Source organism: Oncorhynchus mykiss, chromosome 3 (genome assembly GCF_013265735.2).
Source record: "Oncorhynchus mykiss isolate Arlee chromosome 3, USDA_OmykA_1.1, whole genome shotgun sequence".
In the NCBI taxonomy this organism is placed as follows: Eukaryota; Metazoa; Chordata; class Actinopteri; order Salmoniformes; family Salmonidae; genus Oncorhynchus; species Oncorhynchus mykiss.
The window spans coordinates 67,315,746-67,343,540 of NC_048567.1; the positions used below are offsets into that span (position 1 = coordinate 67,315,746).

At 44.8% G+C, this 27,795-nt stretch overlaps 1 protein-coding gene across 2 annotated transcripts in view; it reads left to right on the forward strand.

Moving 5' to 3' along the window:
- Positions 1-27,795, forward strand: part of LOC110520446 (protein dopey-2) — a 53,680-nt gene that overhangs the window by 6,449 nt on the left and 19,436 nt on the right. The window contains exons 2-15 of one of the 2 annotated variants that reach the window (XM_036974997.1): positions 13,121-13,316; positions 17,355-17,536; positions 18,067-18,237; positions 19,295-19,484; positions 19,583-19,681; positions 22,596-22,719; positions 22,991-23,100; positions 23,310-23,421; positions 25,098-25,218; positions 25,334-25,453; positions 25,594-25,705; positions 25,804-26,052; positions 26,582-26,919; positions 27,045-27,448. In XM_036974997.1, coding sequence (XP_036830892.1) covers positions 13,155-13,316; positions 17,355-17,536; positions 18,067-18,237; positions 19,295-19,484; positions 19,583-19,681; positions 22,596-22,719; positions 22,991-23,100; positions 23,310-23,421; positions 25,098-25,218; positions 25,334-25,453; positions 25,594-25,705; positions 25,804-26,052; positions 26,582-26,919; positions 27,045-27,448 — 2,494 coding nt within the window. In that variant the 5' untranslated portion in view covers positions 13,121-13,154. The remainder of the gene's footprint in view (positions 1-13,120; positions 13,317-17,354; positions 17,537-18,066; positions 18,238-19,294; positions 19,485-19,582; positions 19,682-22,595; positions 22,720-22,990; positions 23,101-23,309; positions 23,422-25,097; positions 25,219-25,333; positions 25,454-25,593; positions 25,706-25,803; positions 26,053-26,581; positions 26,920-27,044; positions 27,449-27,795) is intronic. The other variant, XM_036974998.1, reaches the window with a different exon arrangement.

The window sequence follows — 27,795 nt, forward strand, 5'->3', positions numbered from 1 at the left end:
TTCAACATACATAAAATGATAGTCTAGAAACTAAAGCTTTGATTGTCTTCCTCTTAGGCCTCCATGTCTTCTCCCTGGACCTCCTGCAGTGGGGGCAAAAAAGTATTTAGTCAGCCACCAATTGTGCAAGTTCTCCCACTTAAAAAGATGAGAGGCCTGTAATTTTCATCATAGGTACACTTCAACTATGACAGACAAAATGAGAAAAAAAATCCTGAAAATCACATTGTAGGATTTTTTATGAATTTATTTGCAAATTATGGTGGAAAATAAGTATTTGGTCACCTACAAACAAGCAAGATTTCTATTTGGTCAATAACAAAAGTTTATCTCTACTTTGTTATATACCCTTTGTTGGCAATGACAGAGGTCAAATGTTTTCTGTAAGTCTTCACAAGGTTTTCACACACTGTTGCTGGTATTTTGGCCCATTCCTCCATGTAGATCTCCTCTAGAGCACTGATGTTTTGGGGCTGTTGCTGGGCAACACGGACTTTCAACTCCCTCCAAAGATGTTCTATGGGGTTGAGATCTGGAGACTGGCTAGGCCACTCCAGGACCTTGAAATGCTTCTTACGAAGCCACTCCTTCGTTGCCCGGGAGGTGTGTTTGGGATCATTGTCATGCTGAAAGACCCAACCACGTTTCATCTTCAATGCCCTTGCTGATGGAAGGAGGTTTTCACTCAAAATCTCATGATACATGGCCCCATTCATTCTTTCCTTTACACGGATCAGTCGTCCTGGTCCCTTTGCAGAAAATCAGCCCCAAAGCATGATGTTTCCACCCCTATGCTTCACAGTAGCTATGGTGTTCTTTGGATGCAACTCAGCATTCTTTGTCCTCCAAACACAACGAGTTGAGTTTTTACCAAAAAGTTATATTTTGGTTTCATCTGACCATATGACATTCTCCCAATCTTCTTCTGGATCATCCAAATGCTCTCTAGCAAACTTCAGACGGGCCTGGACATGTACTGGCTTAATCAGGGGGACACGTCTGGCACTGCAGGATTTGAGTCCCTGGCGGCGTAGTGTGTTACTGATGGTAGGCTTTGTTACTTTGGTCCCAGCTCTCTGCAGGTCATTAACTAGGTCCCCCCGTGTGGTTCTGGGATTTTTGCTCACCGTTTTTGTGATCATTTTGACCCCACGGGGTGAGATCCTGCGTGGAGCCCCAGATCGAGGGAGATTATCAGTGGTCTTGTATGTCTTCCATTTCCTAATAATTGCTCCCACAGTTGATTTATTCAAACCAAGCTGCTTACCTATTGCAGATTCAGTCTTCCCAGCTTGGTGCGGGTCTACAAGTTTGTTTCTGGTGTCCTTTGACAGCTCTTTGGTCTTAGCCATAGTGGAGTTTGGAGTGTGACTGTTTGAGGTTGTGGACAGGTGTATTTTATACTGATAACAAGTTCAAACAGGTGCCATTAATACAGGTAACGAGTGGAGGACAGAGGATCCTCTTAAAGAAGAAGTTACAGGTCTGTGAGAGCCAGAAATCTTGCTTGTTTGTAGGTGACCAAATACTTATTTTCCACCATAATTTGCAAATAAATTCATAAAAAATCCTACAATGTGATTTTCTGGATTTTTTTTCTCATTTTGTCTGTCATAGTTGAAGTGTACCTATGATGAAAATGACAGGCCTCTCATCTTTTTAAGTGGGAGAACTTGCACAATTGGTGGCTGACTAAATACTTTTTTGCCCCACTGTATATGTCCACCTCTTGAACATCAGACTCTGAAGCCTCATCTTCACTGTCACTTTCCAACCTTAGTGAGGATGGCTCGTTGTCAGGCTCCAAAAGCCTCAAATTTGCCCGGATGGCCACCCATTTTTCAACCCTTGTATTGGTCAGCCTGTTGCGCGTGTGTGTTCCCAAACAAGGACCAGTTGCACACTAAGACCGCTGATGTTGGTGGGATTTGGAGGATGATGGAAGCAACAGGGGGAAGAGTTTCAGATCCACAAAGTCCCTTCCACCAGGTGGCTGATGAGATATATTGGCATGACTGCCGTATTGCATCTCCTTCCCAAAGCCCTTGCTTTGTGTACTTCGCCAGACTGCCAAGAACCTCGCCCTCATCCAGGCCAAGGTGGCGAGACACGATAGTGATGACACCATAGGCCTTGTTGATCTCTGCACCAGACAGGATGCTCTTGCCAGCATACTTAGGGTCCAACATGTACGCTGCAGCGTGTATGGGCTTCAGGCAGAAGTCTTCACACTTTTTGATTTATTTCAGGACTGCAGTTTTCTCTGCTTGGAGCAACAGTGAAGTGGGCAGGGCAGTTTGGATTTTTTCTCTAACTGCAAGCAGAGTCTGAACATCAGACAGGATGGCATTGTCTCCCTCATTCTGTGCAATGGCTACTGCTATAGGTTTCAGGAGTTTCAGGCTGCTTACCACTCTCCCGAAATACATCAACCAGGAGGATCCTCTTGATGGGGCTGTCCATATCGGCAGACTGTGACATGGCCATTTCTTGAAGTGACTCCTTCCCCTCCAGGAGACTGTCAAACATGATGACAAGACCGCCTCAACGGGTGTTGCTGGGCAGCTTCAATGTGGTGTTCTTATTCTTCTCACTTTACTTGGTGAGGTAGATTGCTTCTATAACTTGATGACCCTTCACGTACCTTACCATTTTCCTTGGCTCTCTTGTAGAGTGTACCCATTGTTTTCAGTGCCACGATGTCCTTGAGGAGCAGATTCGTTGCATGAGCAACACAGCCAATGGGTGTGATGTGAGGGTACAACTCCTCTACTTTAGACCTTCATGTTCGCAGCATTGTCTGTCACCAATGCAAGTACCTTCTGTGGTCCAAGTTCACTGATGACTGCCTTCAGCTCATCTGCATTGTAGAGACCGGTGTGTCTGTTGTTCCTTGTGTCTGTGCTCTTGTAGAATACTGGTTGAAGGGTGGAAATGATGTAGTTAATTATTCCCTGCCCATGAACATTCGACCACCCATCAGAGATGATTGCAATACAGTCTGCTTTCTATATGATTTACTTGACCTTCACTTGAACTCTGAACTCTGCATCCAGCAAATGAGTAGATAAAGTATGTCTGGTTGGAGGGGTGTAAACTGGGCAAAGAATATTCAGAAATCCAATACACATTGCCTGTGAGCATCAGAGGTGAACCAGTTGCATACACAGCTCGAGCAAGACATTCATTAGTATTTCTCTGACTACATTCCTCCATTGTAGAGGTCGACCAATTAATCGGAATGGCCGAACAATCGGAAATCGGTATTTTTTGTCGCCGATTTTAATTTTAATACCTTTATTTAACTAGGCAAGTCAGTTAAGAACACATTCTTATTTTCAATGATGGCCTAGGAACAGTGGGTTAACTGCCTCTTTCAGGGGCAGAACGACAGATTTTCACCTTGTCGGCTCGGGGGATCCAATCTTGCAACCTTACAGTTAACTAGTCCAACGCAATAACGACCTGCCTCACTCTCCTTGCACTTCACAAGGAGACTGCCTGTTACGCAAATGCAGTAAGCCAAGGTAAGTTGCTAACTAGCATTAAACTTACCTTATAAAAAAACAATCAATCATAATCACTACACATGGTTGATGATATTACTAGATATTATCTACCGTGTCCTGCGTTGCATATCATCTGACTGAGCATACAAGTATCTAAGTATCTGACTGAGCGGTGGTAGGCAGAAGCAGGCGCGCTTTTGTGCGTTTTGCCAGCAGCTCTTCGTTGTGCTTCAAGCATTGTGCTGTTTATGACTTCAAGCCTATCAACTCCCGAGATGAGGCTGGTGTAACCGAAGTGAAATGGCTAGCTAGTTAGCGCGCGCTAATAGCGTTTCAAACGTCACTCGCTCTGAGCCTTCTAGTAGTTGTTCCCTTCGCTCTGCATGGGTAACGCTGCTTCGATGGTGGCTGTTGTCGTTGTGTTGCTGGTTCGAGCCCAGGGAGGAACGAGGAGAGGGACGGAAGCTATACTGTTACACTGGCAATACTAAAGTGCCTATAAGAACATCTAATAGTCAAAGGTTAATGAAATACAAATGGTATAGAGGGAAATAGTCCTAAAATTCCTATAATAGCTGCAACCTAAAACTTCTTACCTGGGAATATTGAAGACTCATGTTAAAAGGAACCACCAGCTTTTATATGTTCTCATGTTCTGAGCAAGGAACTGAAACGTTAGCTTTCTTACATAGCACATATTGCACTTTTACTTTCTTCTCCAACACTTTGTTTTTGCATTATTTAAACCAAATTGAACGTGTTTCATTATTTACTTTAGTCTAAATTTATTTTATTGATGTATTATATTAAGTTATAATAAGTGTTCATTCAGTATGGTTGTAATTGTCATTATTACAAATAAAAAAATAAAAGATTCGGACGATTTAATCGGTATCGGCGTTGAAAAATCATAATCGGTCGACCTCTACTCCATTGACTCAAAAAACTTGTGATTCCAGGAGGACCATGAGCTGTTGCTATCGATAAGGTGGCTAATTCATTATTTTCACCTCGAATAGAAGTAGGGGGACTTTTATCAGAGGATGCTTGTTGTGACCACTGAGGGAACTTTATGCACTTGGCCAGAGGATTCTGCTTCTTTGTTGCACTCTTCACATATAATTTAGCACAGTATTTACAAATGTACACATCTTTTCCTTTTACATTAGCTGCAGTCAAATGTCTCTACAAATCAGATAGTGCCCGTGGCATTTTCCTGTAAAGATGAGGAAAAAAAATAGTAAAAAAACCCAAATACAATTCCAGTTAGATGAAACAACTCATTTGTAAGATAAACGTTTAAAAATGAAACGTATGGAAACAGGTGAATTAACACTCCTCAGTTAGCAGGCTCAAGCAAGCTAAAACCCACATGGTAGCAAAAAATAACTTGTTAACAAGTTAGAAATTATTTAAACACACTTTGCTATAGGCTACTATTCACTAGTTAACAAAAAATCATGTATGTCGCAAATATTTTCACCCCACCCAGTATTGTAATCCAAACTTACCAGAAAGCATGTAGTCCTTGGCTCAGACAGTGTAGTAGTATGGCCTCAATAGCATCTCATTAGTGTGCAAGGTCTTGATAATCAGCTGTACATGTGATGGAAGAATGCACTGTGCATGCAGAGGGTTTCAATTCCACTGAATTGGGGATAATTTTACCAAAATATGCCACAAGACCTAGAATTGCCTTGCGTATCCCACATAAAAGGTTCACTGTTATAATAACTTTTTTTTTAATGATTTTTAAACAAAATTCCCGGGCTTAAGTTCCCATGAAAAATTTTCTGAAAAATTCTGGAAATTTACCGGAAAGTTTTCAACCCTTTGCAATCCTACTGCTACGCTCGTGTCACTAGGCAGCTCTTGGCTGTGCGCCCCTTTGTAGTCTGTAATAGTTTGCAAGCCCTGCCACATCCAAAGAGCATCGGAGCCGGTGTAGTATGATTCGATCTTAGTCCTGTATTGACGCTTTGACTGTTTGATGGTTCATCGGAGGGCATAGCGGGATTTCTTATAAGTTTCCGGCGACGAGTACCGCACCTTGAAAGAGGACACTCTACCCTTTAGCTCAGTGCGGATGTTGCTTGTAGTCCATGGCTTCTGGTTGGGGTATGTACGTACAGTCACTGTGGGAACGACATCATCGATTCAGTTATTGATAAAGCCAGTGCCTGATGTGGTATACTCCTCAATGCCATCAGAAGAATCCCAGAACATATTCCAGTCTGTGCTAGCACAACAGTCCTGTAGCTTAGCATCCGATTAATTTGACAACTTTTTTATTGACCTAGTCACTAGTGCTTTCTGATTTAGTTTTTGCTTGTAAGCAGGAATCAGGAGGATAGAATTATGGTCAGATTTGCCAAATGGAGGGTGACTGTGTGTGGAGTAAAGGTGGTCTAGTGTTTTTTTTTTCAGTCAGGTTGCACATTTAACATGCTGGTGGAAATTGGGTATAACAGATTTAAGTTTCCCTGCATTGAAGTCCACGGCCACTAAGCGCACCGCCTCTGGATGAGCGTTTTCCTGTTTGCTTATGACCGTATACAGCTCATTGAGTGCGGTCTTAGTGCCAGCATCGGTTTGTGGTGGTATGTAGACAGCTACAAAAAATACAGATGAAAAGTCTCTCGGTAGATTGTGTGGTCTGCAGCTTATCATGAGATACTCTTCCTCAGGAGAACATAACCTTGAGACTTCCTTAGATATTGTGCTCAAGCTTTTGTTTACAATTATACAAAGACCGCCACCCATTGTCTTACCAGAGACTGCTGTTCTATCCTGCCGATACAGTGTAAAACCCGCCAGCTGTATGTTGTTCATGTCGTTGTTCAGGCACGACTCAGCGAAACATAAGATATTACCGTTTTTAATATCCTGTTGGTAATTTAATCTTGCTCATAGGTCATCTATTTTACTTTCCAATGATTTCACGTTGGCCAATAGAACGTCTGGCAGTGGGGATTTACTTGCTTGCCTACGAATTCTCAGAAGGCAGCCCGACCTCCGCCCCCTTTTTCTCTGTCTTCTCTTCATGCAAATGACGGGGATTCGGGCCTGTTCCCAGGAAAGCAGTTAATCCTTCACGTCAGACTCATTAATGCAACCGCTGTGTCAGATTTCAAAAAACCTTTACGGAAAAAGCGAACCATGCAATAATCTGAGTACAGCATTCAGACAACAATCCTCAGATTTCCCACTTCTTGGTTGGATTTTTCTTAGGTTTTTGCCTGCCATATGAGTTCTGTTATTCTCACAGGCATCATTCAAACAGTTTTAGAAACTTCAGTGTTTTCTATCCACTACTACTACTACTACTACTAATAATAATATGCATATATTAGCATCTGTGACAGAGTAGCAGGCAGTTTACTCTGGGCACCTTATTCATCCAAGCTACTCAATACTCCCCCCCCCCCCCCCCCCCCGTCACCAAGAAGTTAAAAGAAAATATATTATGTACAAAATAAGTTTTAAAAAAAGTAGACAAAATTTCACAGTTGGTTAGGAGCATGTAAAATGTCAGCCATCCTCTCCCATGCCATTTTATGGTCCCCCTCTCCGTCATATGACTCTGCTCCCTATGCTTCTCGTCTGGCCGTCCGTCCGCCCAACTCTGATTCCCGTCTTCCATTCTTCCATTCTGTCTCCAAATCCCTAAACTTGTTTGAGATAAATGTACAGAGACAGAAATCAATCCGTGTTTGTCTGCTCAGCTTGTTTCCAGGATTTCAACACACTGACAGACATCAGTGTTGTAGAGGAGACAAATCGATAAAGAATTATAGGGATATCTAACAAGCAAGCATCCCCTAGCTAGAACATTAGAGATGGCCCAATTTAATCAGCTGGTTGAACTTACTGTGATCTCACCATCCACACACAGCCTCGAACACACAGACACAAAGAGACGCAGAGGGCTAGGCTATTACACATATAGAAGGGAGGGATATGAGGCCTGAGCTTGGGATGTGAGCAGGGGGTTATGGGTAGGCAGGTGACCGGTATACCAGTATCACGCCTCGATTACACCGACAGCGTCATTGCATTTTGGTACACCAGAAGTACATTAATTTTCAATGGAACGTTGTTTGCCTTGCAGCATTGCATTGCAGAGGCAGTTGCAGTGCTTTTTGTGTGGCGCATACGTTGGATTTATCGAACATATGCGTCAAACTGTATGCATAGACAGCTTGACAGAAACGGTAGCAGAAGGTGAATGTTGACCTTTTGTTGCGCACACATCCAGATGATGCTGCGTACCATTTTGCGCAATGACACTGTAGGTGAGATCAAGGCATTTTCATTGACATGTACTCTGACTTGGTTAGTGGCTGCCATGTTAGTGTTGCTCAGCAGCACAATGTTCTCTCCTGTTTCCATGGATTAAGGGTTTAAGTTTTATATTACTTACTCAGTGTTCTGTTAATGGAGAAATTATTTCCAGAGGGAAACTGACCTTCTCGAGTACTGTCCTGGAGTGACCAGAATGAGACTCCTCGCATCTTTAACGAAACAGCCAGGGAAAGCCTGTGTTTCTACGCATAATATTGTTTGTGTCTGTGTTGTGCAGGCTTTCCTATGTTAGTTAAAGCCTCTCTCTCCCACAGTGAGTCCAGATGTCTCTGTTGCTCTAATCCTGCCCTCTCTCTCACCATATGTTAGTCTCGCTCGCTCTCCTCTCTCTCTATATGTTTTTGTTAGTCCCTCCCTCTCTCTCCATGTTTTTGTTTCTCTCTCTCTCCATGTCTCTCTGCTCCATGTCTCTCTGCTCTATTACATTTACAGAGTGTACTGTGTGTACAGACACACACACACACACACACGAAACAACCTTTCCTCTGGCAGGAGAGCAATTGAACATATACAGTTAAACCTTATGTCAGTGATAATAATTTTTCAGAGCTAAATAAAATAGTTTATTGCATATCTAGGATTGTCTCCATATTCAAATGACTTTTGTCATCCCATTGGTTGTCACAGCAACCATATATGTGCGTTACTTGGGCCAGTACTTGGACTCGATGAAACTTATCTTATGTTTCACCAAGTCATGGGTGAACGACGACATGAATAACATACAGCTAGCGGGTTATACATTGTATCGGCAGGATGGAACAGTAGCCTCTGATAAGACAAGGGGTGGCGGTCTATATATATTTGTAAACAACAGCTGGTGCACAATATCTAAGGAAGTCTCAATGGTTTGCTCATCTGAGGTAGTTTCTCATGATAAGCTGTAGACCACACTATTTACCAAAAGAGTTTTCATCTATATTCTTCGTCGCTGTCTATTTACCACCACAAACTGATTATGGCACTAAGACCGCACTCAATGAGCTGTATATGGCCATAAGCAAACAGGAAACGCTCATCTAGAGGCGGTGTTCGTAGTAGCCGGGGACTTTGATGCAGGGTAACTTAAATCCGTTAGACCACCTTTACTCCACACACAGACACGTGCAAAGCTTTCCCTCGCTCTCCATTTGGCAAATCTGACCATAATTCTATCCTCCTGATTCCTGCTTACAAGCAAAAACTAAAGCAGGAAGCACCAGTGACTCGGTCAATAAAAAAGTTGTCAGATGATAAGCTACAAGACTGTTTTGCTAGTACAGACTGGCATATGTTCTGAGATTCTTCCGATGGCATTGAGGAGTACACCACATCAGTCACTGGCTTCATCAATAAGTGCATCGATGACATCGTCCCCACAGTGACTGTACTTACTAGAGGTCGACCGATTATGATTTTTCAATACCGATTTATTGGAGGACCAAAAAAAAGCTGATACCGATTAATCTGCCTATTTTTTCTTTTTTTATATACAGTGGCGATTTTGCAGGTTTTTCCTACTTACAAAGCATGTAGAGGTCTGTAATTTTTTATCATAGGTACACTTCAACTGTGAGAGACGGAATCTAAAACAAAAATCCATAAAATCACATTGTATGATTTTTAAGTAATTCATTTGCATTTTATTGCATGACATAAGTATTTGATCACCTACCAACCTGTAAGAATTCCGGCTCTCACAGATCTGTTAGATTTTCTTTAAGAAGCCCTCCTGTTCTCCACTCATTACCTGTATTAACTGCACCTGTTTGAACTCATTACCTGTATAAAAGACACCTGTCCACACACTCAATCAAACAGACTCCAACCTCTCCACAATGGCCAAGACCAGAGAGCTGTGTAAGGACATCAGGGATAAAATTGTAGACCTGCACAAGGCTGGGATAGGCTACAGGACAATAGGCAAGCAGCTTGGTGAGAAGGCAACAACTGTTGGCGCAATTATTAGAAAATGGAAGAAGTTCAAGATGATGGTCAATCACCCTCGGTCTGGGGCTCCATGCAAGATCTCACCTCGCGGGGCATCAATGATCATGAGGAAGGTGAGGGATCAGCCCAGAACTACACGGCAGGACCTGGTCAATGACCTGAAGAGAGCTAGGACCACAGTCTCAAAGAAAACCATTAGTAACACACTACGCCGTCATGGATTAAAATCCTGCAGCACACGCAAGGTCCCCCTGCTCAAGGCACAGCATGTCCAGGCCCGTCTGAAGTTTGCTAATGACCATCTGGTTGATCCAGAGGAGGAATGGGAGAAGGTCATGTGGTCTGATGAGATAAAAATAGAGCTTTTTGGTCTAAACTCCACTCGCCGTGTTTGGAGGAAGAAGGATGAGTACAACCCCAAGAACGCCATCCCAACCGTGAAGCATGGAGGTGGAAACATCATTCTTTGGGGATGCTTTTCTGCAAAGGGGAAAGGACAACTGCACCGTATTGAGGGGAGGATGGATGGGGCCATGTATTTCGCGAGATCTTGGCCAACAACCTCCTTCCCTCAGTAAAGAGCATTGAAAACGGGTTGTGGCTGGTTATTCCAGCATGACAACAACCCGAAACACACAGCCAGGGCAGCTAAGGAGTGGCTCCGTAAGAAGCATCTCAAGGTCCTGGAGTGGCCTAGCCAGTCTCTAGACCTGAACCCAATAGAAAATCTTTGGAGGGAGCTGAAAGTCCGTATTGCCCAGCGACAGCCCCGAAACCTGAAGGATCTGGAGAAGGTCTGAATGGAGGAGTGGGCCAAAATCCCTGCTGCAGTGTGTGCAAACCTGGTCAAGAACTACAGGAAACGAATGATCTCTGTAATTGCAAACAAAGGTTTCTCTACCAAATATTAAGTTCTGCTTTTCTGATGTATCAAATACTTATGTCATGCAATAAAATGCAAATGAATTACTTAAAAATCATACAATGTGATTTTCTGGATTTTTGTTTTAGATTCCGTTTTAGATTCCGTCTCTCACAGTTGAAGTGATAAAAATTAGAAGTAGGAAACACTGCCAATTTTGCAGGTTATCAAATACTTGTTCTCCCCTGTGTGTGTGTGTGTGTGTGTGTGTGTGTGTGTGTGTGTGTGTGTGTGTGTGTGTGTGTGTGTGTGTATGAATATGTATATAATATATAATTTGAAATAATGACAATTACAGTAATACTGAATGAACACTTATTTTTAACTTAATATAATACATGCCCAGTGACACAAGCCTACCAAAGGAGCTAAATTACTTCTATGCTCGCTTCGAAGCAAGTAACACTGAAACATGCATTAGAGCATCAGCTGTTCCGGACGACTGTGTTATCACGCTCTCTGTAGCTGGTGTGAGTAATACTTTTAAACAGGTCAACATTCACAAGGCTGCAGGGCCAGACGGATTACCAGGATGTGTACTCTGAGCATGCGCTGACCAACTGGCAAGTGTCTCCACTGACATTTTCAACCTCTCCCTGTCTGCGTCTGTAATACCAACATGTTTCAAGCAGACTACCATAGTCCCTGTGCCCAAGAACGCTAAGGTAACCTTCCTAAATGACTACCACTCCGCTGCCACCAGGTGGTTAGGGGTTGGTAACAACACATCCGCCACGCTGATCCTCAACTTGGGGGCCCCTTGGGTGCGTGCTCAGTCCCCTCTTGTACTCCCTGTTCACTCATGACTGCATGGCCAGGCATGACTCCAACACCATCATTAAGTTTGCTGATGACACAACAGTGGTAGGCCTGATCACTGACAACGACAAGACAGCCTATAGGAAGGAGGTCGGAGACCTGGCCGTGTGGTGCCAGGATTACAACCTCTCCTTCAATGTGATCAAGACAAAGGAGGTGATTGTGGACTACAGGAAAAGGAGGACCGAGCACGCCCCCATTCTCATGACAGGGTTGTAGTGGAGCAGGTTGAGAACTTCAAGTTCCTTGGTGTCCACATCACCAATAAGCTACCATGGTCCATGCACACTAAGACAGTTGTGAAGAGGGCACGGCAAAACCTATTCCCCCTCAGGAGACTGAAAAGATTTGGCATGGGTCCTCAGATCCTCAAAAGGTTCTACAGCTGCACCATCGAGAGCATCCTGACTGGTTGCATCACTGCCTGATATGGCAACTGCTTGGCCTCCGACCGCAAGGCACTACAGAGGGTAGTGCGTGCAGCCTAGTACATCACTGGGGCCAAGCTTCTTGCTATTCAAGACCTCTATACCAGGCGGTGTCAGAGGAAGGCCCTAAAAATTCTCAGACTCCAGCCACCCTAGTCATAGACGGTTCTCTCTGCTACCGCACTCTACCTACATGTACATATTACCTCGACTAACCGGTGCCCCCGCACATTGACTCTGTATCGGTACCCACTGTATATAGCCTCGCTATTGTTATTTTACTGCTGCTCTTTAATTATTTGTTACTTTTATTTCTTATTTTTTACTTAACACAGATTTTTCTTAACCGTTGGTTAAGGGCTTGTAAGTAACGATTTCACTGTTGTATTCTACTCATGTGACAAATCATCTGAGTAAGTGTGCGCCCATCTTATTGATCCTTAATGGTGAAACAGCCACACGTGATAGAAGAGAACAATATGTACTGGATATTCTTTTTTTTACCATTCTGCTCGATGCTCCTCAGCTCGGCAACAAAAACAATAACAACGGTGGTGTGGCTGCAAGTGGCGATGTTTCCCCCTACTGCGGATTCTGTCTTTAAAAGGTCAAACTCATCCTAGATCAGCACTTCTACGCTGAGACACTTTGTGAATAGGGGCACTGATGTTTGTTCCTCTGGGAGCATGTGTAGATGTGTTCAACAGGAATCAGTCGCCCTGTGTCCTAAATTCCAGTTGTCTGTTAGACTATTTTCAGAATTCAAGCCAGGTCAGGCAGACAAGCACAGAGCAGACCCAATCATGAATGAGCTCATTGTGATTCGTGTGTGTGTGTGTGTGTGTGTGTGTGTGTGTGTGTGTGCGCGTGTGTGTGACCGCATGTGTCACTGTGACCATATCAATTTGTGTGTGCAGGAGAAAACCCTCTGCAACATAGCTCAATGTTACAAACAGAAATCTGGGTTGTGTTCATTAGGGGACACCGTATCAAAACAATTCAATTTCAGGTACATGTAGGCTAGTACCAGGCTCCACTTTTCACTCTGTTTTCTTCCAATTTGAGCCTTGTGGACATGACCCTGATGTAGGGATTGATGTCTGACAACAAATATCTGTTCTGTTGCCCCCTCTCCTCTCTGTTTCCAGTTCTCCTCCCCCTTTCCTCAGACACACGCTGAGCATGCTGGGACGTGAGTCAGGCATTATGGATCCCGAGGAGCAGGAGCTGCAGAATGACTACCGTTACCGTAGTTACGCGGCAGTCATCGAGAAGGCCCTGCGGAACTTTGAGTCATCCAGTGAATGGGCCGACCTCATCTCCTCTCTGGGTAAACTCAACAAGGTACGGTTGACATGGCTGGTACAATATATTCAGACATGAAGCCACTCTAGACCAGGGGTTCTTAAACTTTTTCAGCCTGGGACCAAAATGAGAAGTTCAGTGTTTTCCTTGGACCCAAGCTCATGAATGTGATGTCACCAGGCAGACCAAAATTGTAAAAAAAAAAAAAAAAAGATTCATAAGGAATAAGGGTTTGAAGTGTCTGTCCTATAAATATATATATTTTTGAACACATATTTAACCCCTTTTTTTGGGTAGGCACAAAACTACCTCCATACCATTCTTTTATTTTATTTTACCGCTATCGGTTACCTTGAGACGAGTCCCGCAACACTTGTAGGGGTCTTAGAGCAAAACGGAGAACACCATCATGTTCATGAGAATCTCCCCTTTCCACAAACATAAGTTGGCACATTGTCAGTATTGACTTCTGACGACTCCCTTGGGGCTTGTGGGGGTCGTAGAGACTAGAGGTAGACCGATTATGATTTTTCAATACCGATACCGATTTATTGGAGGACCAAAAAAAGCCGAAACCGATTAATCGGCCATATTTATTTTGTATTTATTTGTAATAATGACAATTACAACAATACTGAATGAACACTTATTATAACTTAATATAATACATCAATACAAATCTATTTAGCCTCAAATAAATAATGAAACATGTTCAATTTGGTTTAAATAATGCAAAAACAAAGTGTTGGAGAAGAAAGTAAAAGTGAAATATGTGCCATGTAAGTTCCTTGCTCAGAACATGAGAACATATGAAAGCTGGTGGTTCCTTTTAAGATGAGACTTCAATATTCCCAGGTAAGAGGTTTTTAGGTTGTAGTTAATATAGTATTTATAGGACTATTTCTCTCTGTACCATTTGTATTTCATTAACCTTTGACTATTGGATGTTCTTATTGGCACTTTAGTTTTGCCAGTGTAACAGTATAGCTTCCGTCCCTCTCCTCGCCCCTACCTGGGCTCGAACCAGGAACACATCGACAACAGCCACCCTCGAAGCACCGTTACCCATTGCTCCACAAAATCTGCGGCCCTTGCAGAGCAAGGGGAACAACTACTCCAAGTCTCAGAGTGAGTCAAGTTTGAAACGCTATTAGCGCGCACCCAGCTAACTAGCTAGCCATTTCACATTGGTTACACCAGCCTAATCTCGGGAGTTGATAGGCTTGAAGTCATAAACAGCGCCATACTTAAAGAATTGCGAAGAGCTGCTGGCAAACGCACAAAAGTGCTATTTGAATGAATGCTTACGAGCCTGCTGCTGCCTACCACCGCTCAGTCAGACTGCTCTATCAAATATCAAATCATAGACTTAATTATAACATAATAACACACAGAAATACCAGCCTTTGGTCATTAATATGGTTGAATCTGGAAACTATCATTTCGAAAGCAAAGTGTTTATTATTTCAGTGAAATACAGAACCGTTCCGTATTTTATCTAACGGCTGGCATCCCTAAGTCTAAATATTGCTGTTACATTGCACAACCTTCAATGTTATGTCATAATTACATACAATTCTGGCAAATTAGTTCGCAACGAGCCAGGCGGCCCAAACTGTTGCATATACCCTGACTCTGCGTGCAATGAATGCAAGAGAAGTGACACAATTTCACCTGGTTAATGTTGCCTGCTAACCTGGATTTATTTTAACTAAATATGCAGGTTTAAAAATATATACTTCTGTGTATTGATTTTAAGAAAGGCATTGATGTTTATGGTTAGGTACATTTGTGCAACGATTATGCTTTTTTCGCAAATGCGCTTTTGTTAAATCATCCCCCGTTTGGCATAGTTGGCTGTCTTTGTTAGGAAGAAATAGTCTTCACACAGTTCGCAACAAGCCAGGCGGCCCAAACTGCTGCATATACCCTGACTCTGTTGCAAGAGAAGTGACACAATTTACCAGTTCAACTAAAATCATGTTAGCAGGCAATATTAACTAAATATGCAGGTATAAAAAATAAATACTTGTAGTGCTTTTAAGAAAGGCATTGATGTTTATGGTTAGGTGCATGTTGGAGCAACGACAGCCCTTTTTCCGCGAATGTGCACCGCATCGATTATATGCAAAGCAGGACATGCTAGATAATACTAGTTTATCATCAACCATGTGTAGGTAACTAGTGATTATGATTGATTGATTGTTTTCTATAAGATAAGTTTAATGCTAGCTAGCAACTTACCTTGGCTTCTTACTGCATTCGCGTAACAGGCAGGCTCCTCGTGGAGTGCAATGAGAGGCAGGTGGTTAGAGCGTTGGACTAGTTAACTGTAAGGTTGCAAGATTGAATCCCCGAGCTGACAAGGTAAAATCTGTCGTTCTGCCCCTGAACGAGGCAGTTAACCCACCGTTCCTAGACCGTCAATGAAAATAACAATATGTTCTTAACTGACTTGCCTAGTTAAATAAATGTGTAAAAAATATATAATATCGGCCAAATCGGTGTCCAAAAATACAGATTTCCGATTGTTATGAAAACTTGAAATCGGCCCTAATTAATCTCATATTTCCATAGTTCGGACGCTACAGACATTTTCGTGAGAAGTTCAGTTTTCGGGATGTCTCATGTTCTGACAAACACCTCTGTAGCTCGGCCATCTTCCACCACAGATGTGGAAGGCTGCCATAGATATCTCCAGCTTAAACTGACTGATTTTGATGGAGATTTTTGTATTATGTTATTTAGATTGACGCACCTGTACGTCAATAGACTGATATCTGAGTGAGAGTGACTGACCAAATCAATGGTGGCATTTTCTGAGTGTATTCATGTCCTTACAGAGTAGAAGCTAACTGCTTATTCTTTAGCATTGACGAGTTAGCCATGTTATTGGGCTCTTGGTCAGTGTATTGTACTTTCTGTGTTTGAGTGGTTCTCTGGCTCTGGGCCCAGTCACTACCTGCAGTCACTTGTCCGTCCTGCTGGTGTTGCCATGGTTGGGTCTGGTTCTGTCTGGATCTGGCTCCAAGATCAGTGGTCTGTGAGATTGGGAATGTTTTTCCATCTCATAGCGGATGCCAATCTATCAATCGAGTTTCAGAAAATAAGCCTACATCATTGTTCATTCACTTAGCCCACAATCATTCAATAGAGAGGATGATAGTCTATACCTTTTTACTTGATAATGTATTTGCTTCTAACTATTAAAGCTGTTAGAAGACAACACTTTATTCAAACTCTCATTGACCTATCATACAGAGTGTTTTGATTGCTTTTGCAGGCACTCAGTTTAACATTTCTCGTAAACTGTTCTACTGCAGTAGCCCAGAATTAGAGGTCGACCGATTCATCAGAATGGCCGATTTAATTAGGGCCGATTTCAAGTTTTCATAACAATCGGAAATCGGTATTTTGGGCGCCATTTGCAGATTTTTACATTTTCTAAATGTTTTATTTATTTGTATAACTTTTATTTAACTAGGCAAGTCAGTTAAGAACACATTCTTATTTTCAATGACGGCCTAGGAACGGTGGGTTAACTGCCTTGTTCAGGGCAGAACGACAGATTTTCACCTTGTCAGCTCGGGGGATCTAATCTTGCAACCTTACAGTTTACTAGTCCAATGCAATAATGACCTGCCTCTCTCTCGTTGCACTCCACAAGGAGACTGCCTGTAGGTCACTGCTTGTGACACATTTAGCAAGAAGGATGTTTGCTTCAGAGTGTTATGGTAGAATGCCAGTGTGTGTTGATCTGTATGTGTCTAGGCGCTATGTGAGAATGAGTGAGGATCCCTTCAGGCCACTTTAATCTGTCATGTAAACAAAGCAACACTTCCAGTTCCTGCTCATCTATTTGGTTATGTTGACAGTGTCAGTACTGCATGACCTATTTTTTTGTCAATAGCCCAGACAAATAACATATTAGATACACAATAATTACCCATGAATTGTTTTTTTCTTTGGTATTCATTACAACACACACCACTAACTACCACCACAAGCACCATTTGGTACCAGGTAGTTACCCCCCCTTCATCACCGCTCTCCCTCTCTCTAATCCTCCCTCCCCAGGCCCTGCAGAGTAACCTGCGCTACTCTCTGCTGCCCAAGAGGCTAATCATTGGGAAGCGTCTGGCCCAGTGTCTTCACCCAGCCCTGCCCAGCGGAGTGCACATCAAGGCCCTGGAGACCTATGAGGTCATCTTCAAGATCATCGGCACCAAATGGCTGGCCAAGGACCTCTTCATCTACAGGTGTAGGACTCATGCTAACCCATAGGATGTGTCCGTCCGTCTGTATTGTCTGTCTGTCCTGAGGTGTTGTAGGCCTATTGACCTGTCCATGTGTTAATGGATTGTGTGTTCTCCTGTACTGATGTAATATCATCAACCATGTGTAGTTAACTAGTGATTATGATTGATTGATTGATTGTTTATAAGAAGTTTAATGCTAGCTAGAAACTTACCTTGGCTTCTTACTACATTCGCGTAACAGGCAGGCTCCTCGTGGAGTGCAATGAGAGGCAGGTGGTTAGAGTGTTGGACTAGTTAACTGTAAGGTTGCAAGATTGAATTCCCAAGCTGACAAGGTAAAAATCTGTCGTTCTGCCCCTGAACAAGGCAGTTAACCCACCGTTCCTAGGCCGTCATTGAAAATAAGAATGTGTTCTTAACTGACTTGCCTAGTTAAATAAAGGTGTAAAAAAATACATGCATTCTCCTGTACTGATGTGTGTGTGAGTTAATGTGTTGTATTGATCTCTATCTTTGTGTGTGTGTGTTAGCTCGGGGCTGTTCCCGTTGCTGGGCCATGCTGCAATGGCAGTGAAGCCAGCCCTGTTGACGCTGTATGAGCGCTACTACCTCCCCCTACAGAGGGCCCTACTGCCCAGCCTACAGGCCTTCATCACTGGACTACTACCTGGCCTGGAGGAGGGGGCTGAGGTTTATGACAGGTACGCGCGTGCACGCACACACACATGCAAAATTGCAATATATATTGCAATATACACTGAGTGTACAAAACATGACATAGACTGACCAGGTGAAAGCTATGATCCCTTATTGATGTCACATGTTAATTCTACTTTAATCAGTGTAGATGAAGAGGAAAGCCTTGACACAATTGAGACATGGATTGTGTATGTGTGCCATTAAGGGTGAATGGGCAAGACAAAAGATTGAAGTGCCTTTGAACGGGGTATGATAATAGTTGCCAGGTGCACCAGTTTGAGAACTGCAACACTGCTGGGTTTTCCACGCTCAACATTTTCTTGTGTGTATAAAGAATGGACCAAAGGACATGCAGCCAACTTGACACAACTGTGGGAAGCATTGGAGTCAACATGGGCCAGCATCCCTGTGGAACGCTTTCGACACCTTGTAGAATCCATGCCTCGATGAATTGAGGCTGTTCTGACGGAAAAAGGAGTGCAACTCAATATTAGGTGTTCCTAATGTTTTGTACACTCAGTGTATTTTCTTTTGTTTTTGTTTTTACCCCTTTTTCTCCCCAATTTCGTGGTATCCAATTGTTTTGTCTCATCGCTACAACTCCTGTACGGGCTCGGGAGAGACGAAGGTTGAAAGTCATGCGTCCTCCGCTACACAACCCAACCAAGCCGCAACTCCCGTACGGGAGCGCGCATCCAACCCGGAAGCCAGCCGCACCAATGTCTCGGAGGAAACACCGTGCACCTTGGTTAGTGCCCACTGCACCCGGCCCGCCACAGGAGTCGCTGGTGCGCGATGAGACAAGGATATCCCTACTGGCCAAACTCTCCCTAACCCGGACGACGCTAGGCCAATTGTGCGTCGCCCCACGGACCTCCCGGTCGCGGACGGTTACGACAGAGCCTGGGCGAGAACCCAGAGTCTCTGGGGGCACAGCTGGCGCTGCAGTACAGCACCCTTAACCACTGTGCCACCAAGGAGGCCCACTCAGTGTATTTTCTTTTGCATAGATAATTTCATGATATTACGAATCCTCTTCCCCCTCTCCCCACTCTCCAGGACGGATGCATTGCTACTGAGACTGTCTATGTTGGTGGGCCAGCAGGTGTTCTATGGGGCTCTGTGGGGCAGTGTGTTGGTCAGCCCTCTAGTCCGGCTGCCTGCCTCTCTCTTCATCGTCACACACTTTGACCGCTTAACCCCCCCGCACCAGCAAACACGCATGCTGGGCTATGACAACCGCCTGGTGGTGAGTTATTGTGTGTTAGTGTGAGCGAGTGTAGGGTTGTGTTGGCCATGTTGGATAACCTGTCTGTCTGTCTGTCTCTCTTTCTCTCTCTCTCCCAGGTGAAGGCGTTGTGTCTGTCTCTGCAGGACTCAAATGTTCTGGTGCAGAGGAACATGCTGGAGATCCTGCTCTTCTTCTTCTCCTTGGCCACCTGCCTGGTAAGTAACGTTAAAATAAAATTTTATTGGTCACATACACATATTTAGCAAATGTTATTGTGGAGGGAGCATCGTGGTTTGGGGCTGCTTTGCTCAGGGTCTGGACAGCTTGCTATCATCGCCGAAAAATGTATTCCCAAGTTTATCAAGACATTTATCAAGACATCAAGACGTTTATCAAGACATTTTGCAGGAGAATGTTAGGCTATCTGTCCACCAATTGAAGCTCAACAGAAGTTGGGTGATGCAACAGGACAACGACAAAAAAAACACAGAAGTAAATAAACAACAGAATGGCTTCAACAGATGAAAATACGCCTTCTGGAGTGGCCAAGTCAGGTTCCTGACCTCAAACCGATTTGAGATGCTGTGGTATGACCTCAAAATACCGGTTCACACCAGACATCCCAAGAATATTGCTGAACTGATACAGTTTTGTAAAGAGGATTTTTCCAAAATTCCTCCTGACCGTTGTGCAGGTCTGATCCGCAATTACAGAAAATGTTTGGTTGAGGTTACTGCTGCAAAAAGGAGGGTCAACCAGTTATTAAATCCAAGGGTTCATGTAGTTTTTCCACCCTGCACTGTGAATGTTTACACAGTCTGTTCAATAAAGACATGAAAACGTATAATTGTTTGTGCATTATTAGTTTAAGCCGACTGTGTTTGTCTGTTGCTGTGACTTAGATGAAGATCAGATCACATTTTATGACAAATCTATGCAGAAATCCAGGTAATTCCAAAGGGTTCACATACTTTTTCTTGCCACTGTATGATATGCGTAAAGCAGTATGTAAACCTTATTTAAGTGAATAGTCTTCTATTATTTAAAGTGGCCAGTGATTCAATGTATATAGGGCAGCACCCTCGTAAGGTTGTAGGGATGAGTAGCCGGGTGGGACCTGGCTAGTGATGGCTATTTAACAGTCTGATGGCCTTGAGATAGAAGCTGTTTTTTTGTCTCTCGGTCCCAGCTTTGATGTACCTGTACTGACCTCGCCGCCTTGATGGTAGCAGGGTGAACAGGCCGCGGCTCGGGTGGTTGATGTCCTTGATGATCTTTTTGGCCTACCTGTGACATCAGGTGCTGTAGGTGTCCTGGAGGGCAGGCAGTGTGCCCCCTGGTGATGCGTTGGGCAGACAGTACCACCCTCTGGAGAGATCTGTGGTTGGGTGGTGCAGTTGACTTACCAGGCATACAGCCCAACAGGATGCTCTCAATTGTGCATCTGTAAAAGTTTGTGAGGGTTTTAGGGGCCAAGCCGAATTTCTTCAGCCTCCTGAGGTTAAAGAGGCACTGTTGCGCCTTCTTCACAACACTGTCTGCGTGTGGGTGGACCATTTCAGATTGTGAGTGATGTGTACACCGTGGAACTTGAAGCTTTCCACCTTCTCGATTGCTGTCCCGTCGATGTGGATAGGGGCATGCTGTTTCCTGAAGTCCACGATCAGTTTCTTTGTTTTGTAGACGTTGAGTGAGAGGTTATTTTCCTGGCCCCACTCTGCCAGGTCCCTCACCTCCTCCCTGTAGGCTGTCTCGTCATTGTTGGTAACTACTACTGTTGTGTCGACTGAAAACTTGATGATTGAGTTGGAGGTGTGAATGGCCATGCAGTTATGGGTGAACAGGGAGTACAGGAATGGGCTGAGCACGCACCCATGTGGGACCCCTGTGTTGATGATCAGCGAAGTGGAGTTGTTGTTTCCTACCTTCGCCCCTGGAGGCAGCCCTTCTGGATGTCCAGTACCAAGTTGCATACAGCGGGGTTCAGACACAGGGCCCTGAGCTTAACGATGAGCTTGGAGGGTACTATGGTGTTGAAGGCTGAGCTATAGTCAATCAACAGCATTCTGACGTAGGTATTCCTCTTGTCCAGATGGGATAGGGCAGTGTGCAGCACAATGGAAATGGCATCGTCTGTGGATCTATTGGGGCGGTATGCAAATTGACGAGGGTCTAGGGTGTCAGGTAAGGTAGAGGTTCATGATGACAGAAGTGAGTGCTACAGGGCGATGGTAATTTAGTTCAGTTACCTTTGCTTTGTTGGGTACATGAACAATGGTAGACATCTTGATAGGGAGAGATTGAATATGTCAGTAAACACTACAGCTAGCTGGTCTGCACATGCTCTTAGGACGCGGCTAGGGATGCCGTCTGGGCCGGCAGCCTTGTGAGGGTTAACACGTTTAAATGTCTTACTCACGTCGGCCACGGAGAACGAGAGCCCACAGTCCTTGGGAGCCGGCCGCTTCGGTGGCACTGTGTTCTCCTCAGAGGGCAAAGAAGGTGTTTAGCTTGTCTGGGAGCAAGACATCGGTGTCCGCTACGTGGCTGGTTTTCGCTTTGTAGTCCGTGATTGTCTGTAGACCCTGCCACATAAGTCTTGTCTGAGCCACTGAATTGCGACTCCACTTTGCCTCTGTACTGACATTTTGCATGTTTGTTTGCATTACGGAACGAATAACTACACTTTGTATATTCCCAGTCACCTTGCCATGGTTAAATGCGGTGGTTCGCGCTTTCAGTTTTGTGCGAATGCTGCTATCTATCCACGGTTTCTGGTTTGGGTAGGTTTTAATAGTCACCATTGGAATAACATCCCCTGTACACTTCCCGATGAACTCAGTCACCGTGTCCTTGCAAGCGTCAATGTTTTTCTCAGAGGTTAGAGGTTTACCTCCTCTTTCTCCACCACCTCCTCATATTCCCTTTTCTCCTCTGTCTCACCTCCTTCTTCTCACCTCCTCCTCTCCTCTTCCTCCTCACCTCCTCCTCCTCCTCCTTATATACTCTGTCCTGCTCTTCCCTTAATCCTCTTTCATCTCCTCTTCCAACTCTTCCTTCTTTGCCTCTCTATCTTCATCCTCTCCCCTTTCCCTGTGCCCCATGTAACTGTCCCTGTTATTACCTCAGGACCCAACCCAAGGCAGTATTCCTATGACTAGGGAGGACATGATCAGAGTGGTGTCTGCTGCTTCCCTCACGCTGCTCCGCAGAGACATGTCCCTCAACAGACGCCTCTACGCCTGGCTGCTAGGTAGTTAGTGTGGATAGACATGCACCACAGCCATGTTCACACACACACATACACACAATGAAGTTATGGCTTTGAGTTGTAGTCTAGCAGTAGGCCTGAATATACTTCACTATGTAGCTAATAAATGTAGTTTTTGCTAATGTCGTTAAGATCTACCTAATAAATGTATCCATGTAGCCTCAATTGTTTGCATCTCTCCTTTTAGAGAATAAAATGTCTGCCTTGATATTATAAGTGAATAACTGTATCTGTGTGTGTTGCTGTTCCCCAGGCACAGATATTAAGGGGGGTATGGTTGCTGCAGACCCTGACCTCTTCATCTCCATGGAAGAACACACAGCCTTCTACTTCAACACCCACTCCAGAGAACTCTTAGTGCAGGTTGGACACACTAGCTAACACTACTGTTGATCAGTGGCAGTATATAAATCATACTGTTCCAGATTATTAAACCTCATGAAGGACTTAAAACACCTGCCTTTAAATGCAAGTCATTCATTTTAATATGAAACCATGAAAACAAGGTGAACTTGAATTCAGTAAATACCCAGTGGTGTAACCGTGTGTGTCCTCTGTGTCTCTGTCCTTAGGCTTTGATCAACATCTTGAATCAGAAGGATGTGGAGGCGGACCCGGAGAGCGTGATTGGTTATCTACGACCCTTCCGCATCATCATCAGCCTTATAGATAAGCCAGAGATAGGTAAACACACACCTCCCCTACTTCAGGCCTGATCTCTCCTACCCCTCCCCTCCCCTTCTCACTCTCTCCAGCTGTCTTAAGCCCTCTGCTGGTAAGTAGGGTGTAGTGGTAATGATGTTCATCTCACTCAGGTCCTCTGATAGTGGGCAGTGTGTGATGATAATGATGATGATGGTGGTCTCTCTCAGGTCCTCTGATAGTGGACAGTGTGTGATGATAATGAGGATGATGATGGTGGTCTCTCTCAGGTCCTCTGATAGTGGGCAGTGTGATGGTGATGATGGTGGTCTCTCTCAGGTCCTCTGGTAGTGGGCAGTGTGATGATGATGATGATGGTGGTCTCTCTCAGGCCATCTGATAGTGGGCAGTATGTGATGATGAGGAAGATGATGGTGGTCTCTGGTCCTCTGATAGTGGGCAGTGTGTGATGATGATGATGATGATGATGATGGTGGTCTCTCTCAGGCCATCTGATAGTGGGCAGTATGTGATGATGAGGAAGATGATGGTGGTCTCTGGTCCTCTGATAGTGGGCAGTGTGTGATGATGATGATGATGGTGGTCTCTCTCAGGTCCTCTGATAGTGGGCAGTGTGTGATAATGATGGTGGTCTCTCTCAGGTCTTCTGGTAGTGGGCAGTTTATGATAATGATGCTGGTCTCTCTCAGGTCCTCTGGTAGTGGGCAGTGTGTGATGATGATGGTGGTCTCTCTCAGGTCCTCTGATATTGGGCAGTGTGTGATAATGATGGTGGTCTATCTCAGGTCCTCTGGTAGTGGGCAGTTTATGATAATGATGCTGGTCTCTCTCAGGTCCACTGATATTGGGCAGTGTGTGATAATGATGCTGGTCTCTCTCAGGTCCTCTGATAGTGAGCAGTGTGTGATGATGGTGGTCTCTCTCAGGTCCTCTGATAGTGGGCAGTTTGTGATAATGATGATGATAATGATGCTGGTCTCTCTCAGGTCCTCTGGTAGTGGGCAGTGTGTGATGATGATGGTGGTCTCTCTCAGGTCCTCTGATAGTGGGCAGTTTGTGATAATGATGATGATAATGATGCTGGTCTCACTCAGGTCCTCTGATAGTGGGCAGTGTGTGAGGATTAGTGGTCTCTCTCAGGTCCTCTGGTAGTGGGCAGTGTGTGATGATGGTGGTCTCTCTCAGGTCGTCTGATAGTGGGCAGTTTGTGATAATGATGCTGATAATGATGCTGGTCTCACTCAGGTCCTCTGATAATGGGCAGTGTGGGATAATGATGGTGGTCTCTCTGAGGTCCTCTGATAGTGGGCAGTGTGTGAGGATTAGTGGTCTCTCTCAGGTCCTCTGGTAGTGGGCAGTGTGTGATGATGATGGTGGTCTCTCTCAGGTCCTCTGGTAGTGGGCATTGTGTGATGATAATGAGGATGATGATGCTGGTCTCTCTCAGGTCCTCTGATAGTGGGCAGTGTGTGAGGATAGTGGTCTCTCTCAGGTCCTCTGATAGAGTGCAGTTTGATGATTATGATGATGGTGGTCTCACTCAGGTCCTCTGATAATGGGCAGTGTGGGATAATGATGCTGGTCTCTCTCAGGTCCTCTGATAGTGGGCAGTGTGTGATGATGATGATGATGGTGGTCTCTCTCAGGTCCTCTGACAGTGGACAGTATGTGATGATAATGATGGTGGTCTCTCTCAGGTCCTCTGATAGTGGGCAGTGTGTTATTGGAGGTGGTGAGAGCATTCTACAGCTACTGCAGAGAGATGTTGGGGGAGGAGTCTATCACCAGCACTGGCCTGACAGGCAACCAGCTAGCCAGGTGAGAGGATGGGACGAGTGGAGAGTGAACTAATATAGATGAATGATATTTATTGGGAAGTTTCCTAAAAAGAGATCGACATGATAGTGACTGCCTAGATGTGTTGTCTGTGCAGTAAAATAAAAGAGAACAAGAACGCATCAGAAATCATAAAGACGGTGAACATGCTGGTGAGCTCCATGAACAGTGAGTTCCTGTGGGACTACATTACCTGCCACTTCTGCACCTGCCTCAGGTAGGTAACGCCTCTACTAGCACCTACTGTACCTCCTCTGGAATAGTCACTGTAGCTTTGCTGTTATAAAGCATCTTTCTCCAACTCGAATGTATTTTATGTTGTTTAGCTGATCTCTCTCTGTGTCTCTGTCTCAATAGCGACCCAGCTGACCTGCCGCCACCCCCTCTGCAGTATCACAGTGACTCTCCTGCTCCCTCTGTCACAGAGATTTCCACTCTCATCATATTCCTACTGGACGTCATCCCTCTGGTACACACACACACACATGCTTCTATTTTTCCTCTTTCTCTCTCTTTCCCTCTCTTTCTTGCTCTCTCTAACCCTATCTGATTGGTCTGGTCCAATAGGAGCTCCATGCTGACATCCAGTCTCAGTTCCTGCCCCAGATGCTTGGCCGCATGCTGCATGCACTCCGTACCCACATGACCTGTCTGGACCTATCGGAGCTCACACAGGGCCTGCGCACCTGCTTCAAGGTGCTCAGTAAGATCCAGATGCCCGTGACTTATATGGACATGGAGGTGGAGTCACAGTCACAGAAAGTGAAGTCACCGACACAGGAGGAGAGCTTCAAATTTGTTCCGGTCAGTGGCTGTGTGAGTGTGTGCAGTGGTTCAGAGAAACTGGCATGCGTATGGAGAGTAGAAGGAAAATGGGAGTTAGGGATGCAGCACTACTGAGGTACTTAAGAATGGTCATGCCCTCAGGATGAACTGTCTGGTAGGTGACCTGTCTGACTGATGGATAACATTCCTGGCAGGGTTAGCCCCTTGTTAGGCTGTCTCTCATGTACTGTACTCCTCTTGTCTTGATGGTAGATCCAGACTACACAGGCCAACCAATCTTGTAATTTCACTCTCCCTGCAGATATAAACAAGGTCTGAAGTCCAGCTGTAACACTGGCCTGTCTGTCTGTCACATAAACACAGCTTACACTGATCTTTAGCTTCTTTCAGTCAGATACTGGATCACGATGGGATTTCTCTAAAATTTTTGGGAAAAAATGAGAAAATATTTTTTGAGTTTAAGGACAAGGAAACAGTTCTCTAACTGTCCTTTTAAGGTCATACTACCCACTCCCTCATTGGTGGTATTCTGGATGGATCATACATTTTCTCCCCTTAGATACAGGATATGGAGAAGGAAAGGGTCGAGGAGGAGGAAGAGGGCAGTCGGGTCAACGTTAACCATGACAACGCAGAACCAGAGGAAGAGCTGAATGGGGTTGTGGAGCAGGAGACTGGCCCGGTAGAGGGAGAAAGCGCCTTCCCACTCCTTCGGTCTGAAGACAGCGGATTGGGCATCAGCGCCTCACCCTCGGAACTGCACCTCTTACCAGGGGTGGGACTGAGCCCAGAGGGGGTGGGGATCGTGAGAGAGTGCCAGGGTGTGTGGAGGAAGGGGGGCAATGTGGAGACCATGACCCAGTGTCTGCTGGATATACTGACCTTCATAACCACCTGGTAGAGAACATGATCACATCTGGAAAACATGTAACACACAGTCATCAAGCACAACATGCATCAATCAAAACAACTTGATCAACTCTCTCTCTCCCCATCTCTCTCTCCCTCCTCTCCCCTCCCAGGTACCTTCTGGTTCAGGTGGAGGACGTCAGGGGGCAGGAGGAGGCTGTACAGCCTGGTGGGAAAACCTCGTTCCAGGAGGGCCCTCAGATCACCACGACCCAGATCAAAGACAAGCTAGCCGAGCTCTTCACCCCCAACAAACACAAACCACGCTCTATCTCGGACCCCCCTGTCCCAGACCTCCCTGTCCCACCTACAGAGAAGAAGAAAGGGCGAGTGGGCACGGGAGGAGGGGTGGACTGGGGGGCAGGGTACATGCCCCGGGGCAGGGCGGAGATTTCAGAGGAGTGCCGCCAGGCGTTCACGGCAGCATGCCACCTGCTGTTGGAGTGTACCACCTTCCCCCTGTACCTGAGTGAGGAGGAGAGCCAGGTGCTCTACAGTGACATGTTCCACCATACAGGTGACAGTATACACTTTTACACAATAATGGTTGTTTACCCATACAGGTCAGTCTATACAGCTCTACACAAACTTACTGTAGTTAGTTAGCCAACCAGTAGTCTTGCATGTCAGACTCACACAATTGAGTCCACATAGGGGAATTTGTACAACTCTACTCTTAACCAAAAGGTTTACTGGGGTGCTGGTTTGTCTATTCAAATGAAAAGCTTAAGCTTTAGTGTGTACTCCTACTCCTAACATGGCTTACTAACAGGGCTGAATTGACCACTTTATGTTGGTTCAAGTCAGTATACTGATATGCTTTCATGATCTTGACTAATTTGAACTCATTGAATGGGAAGTAAC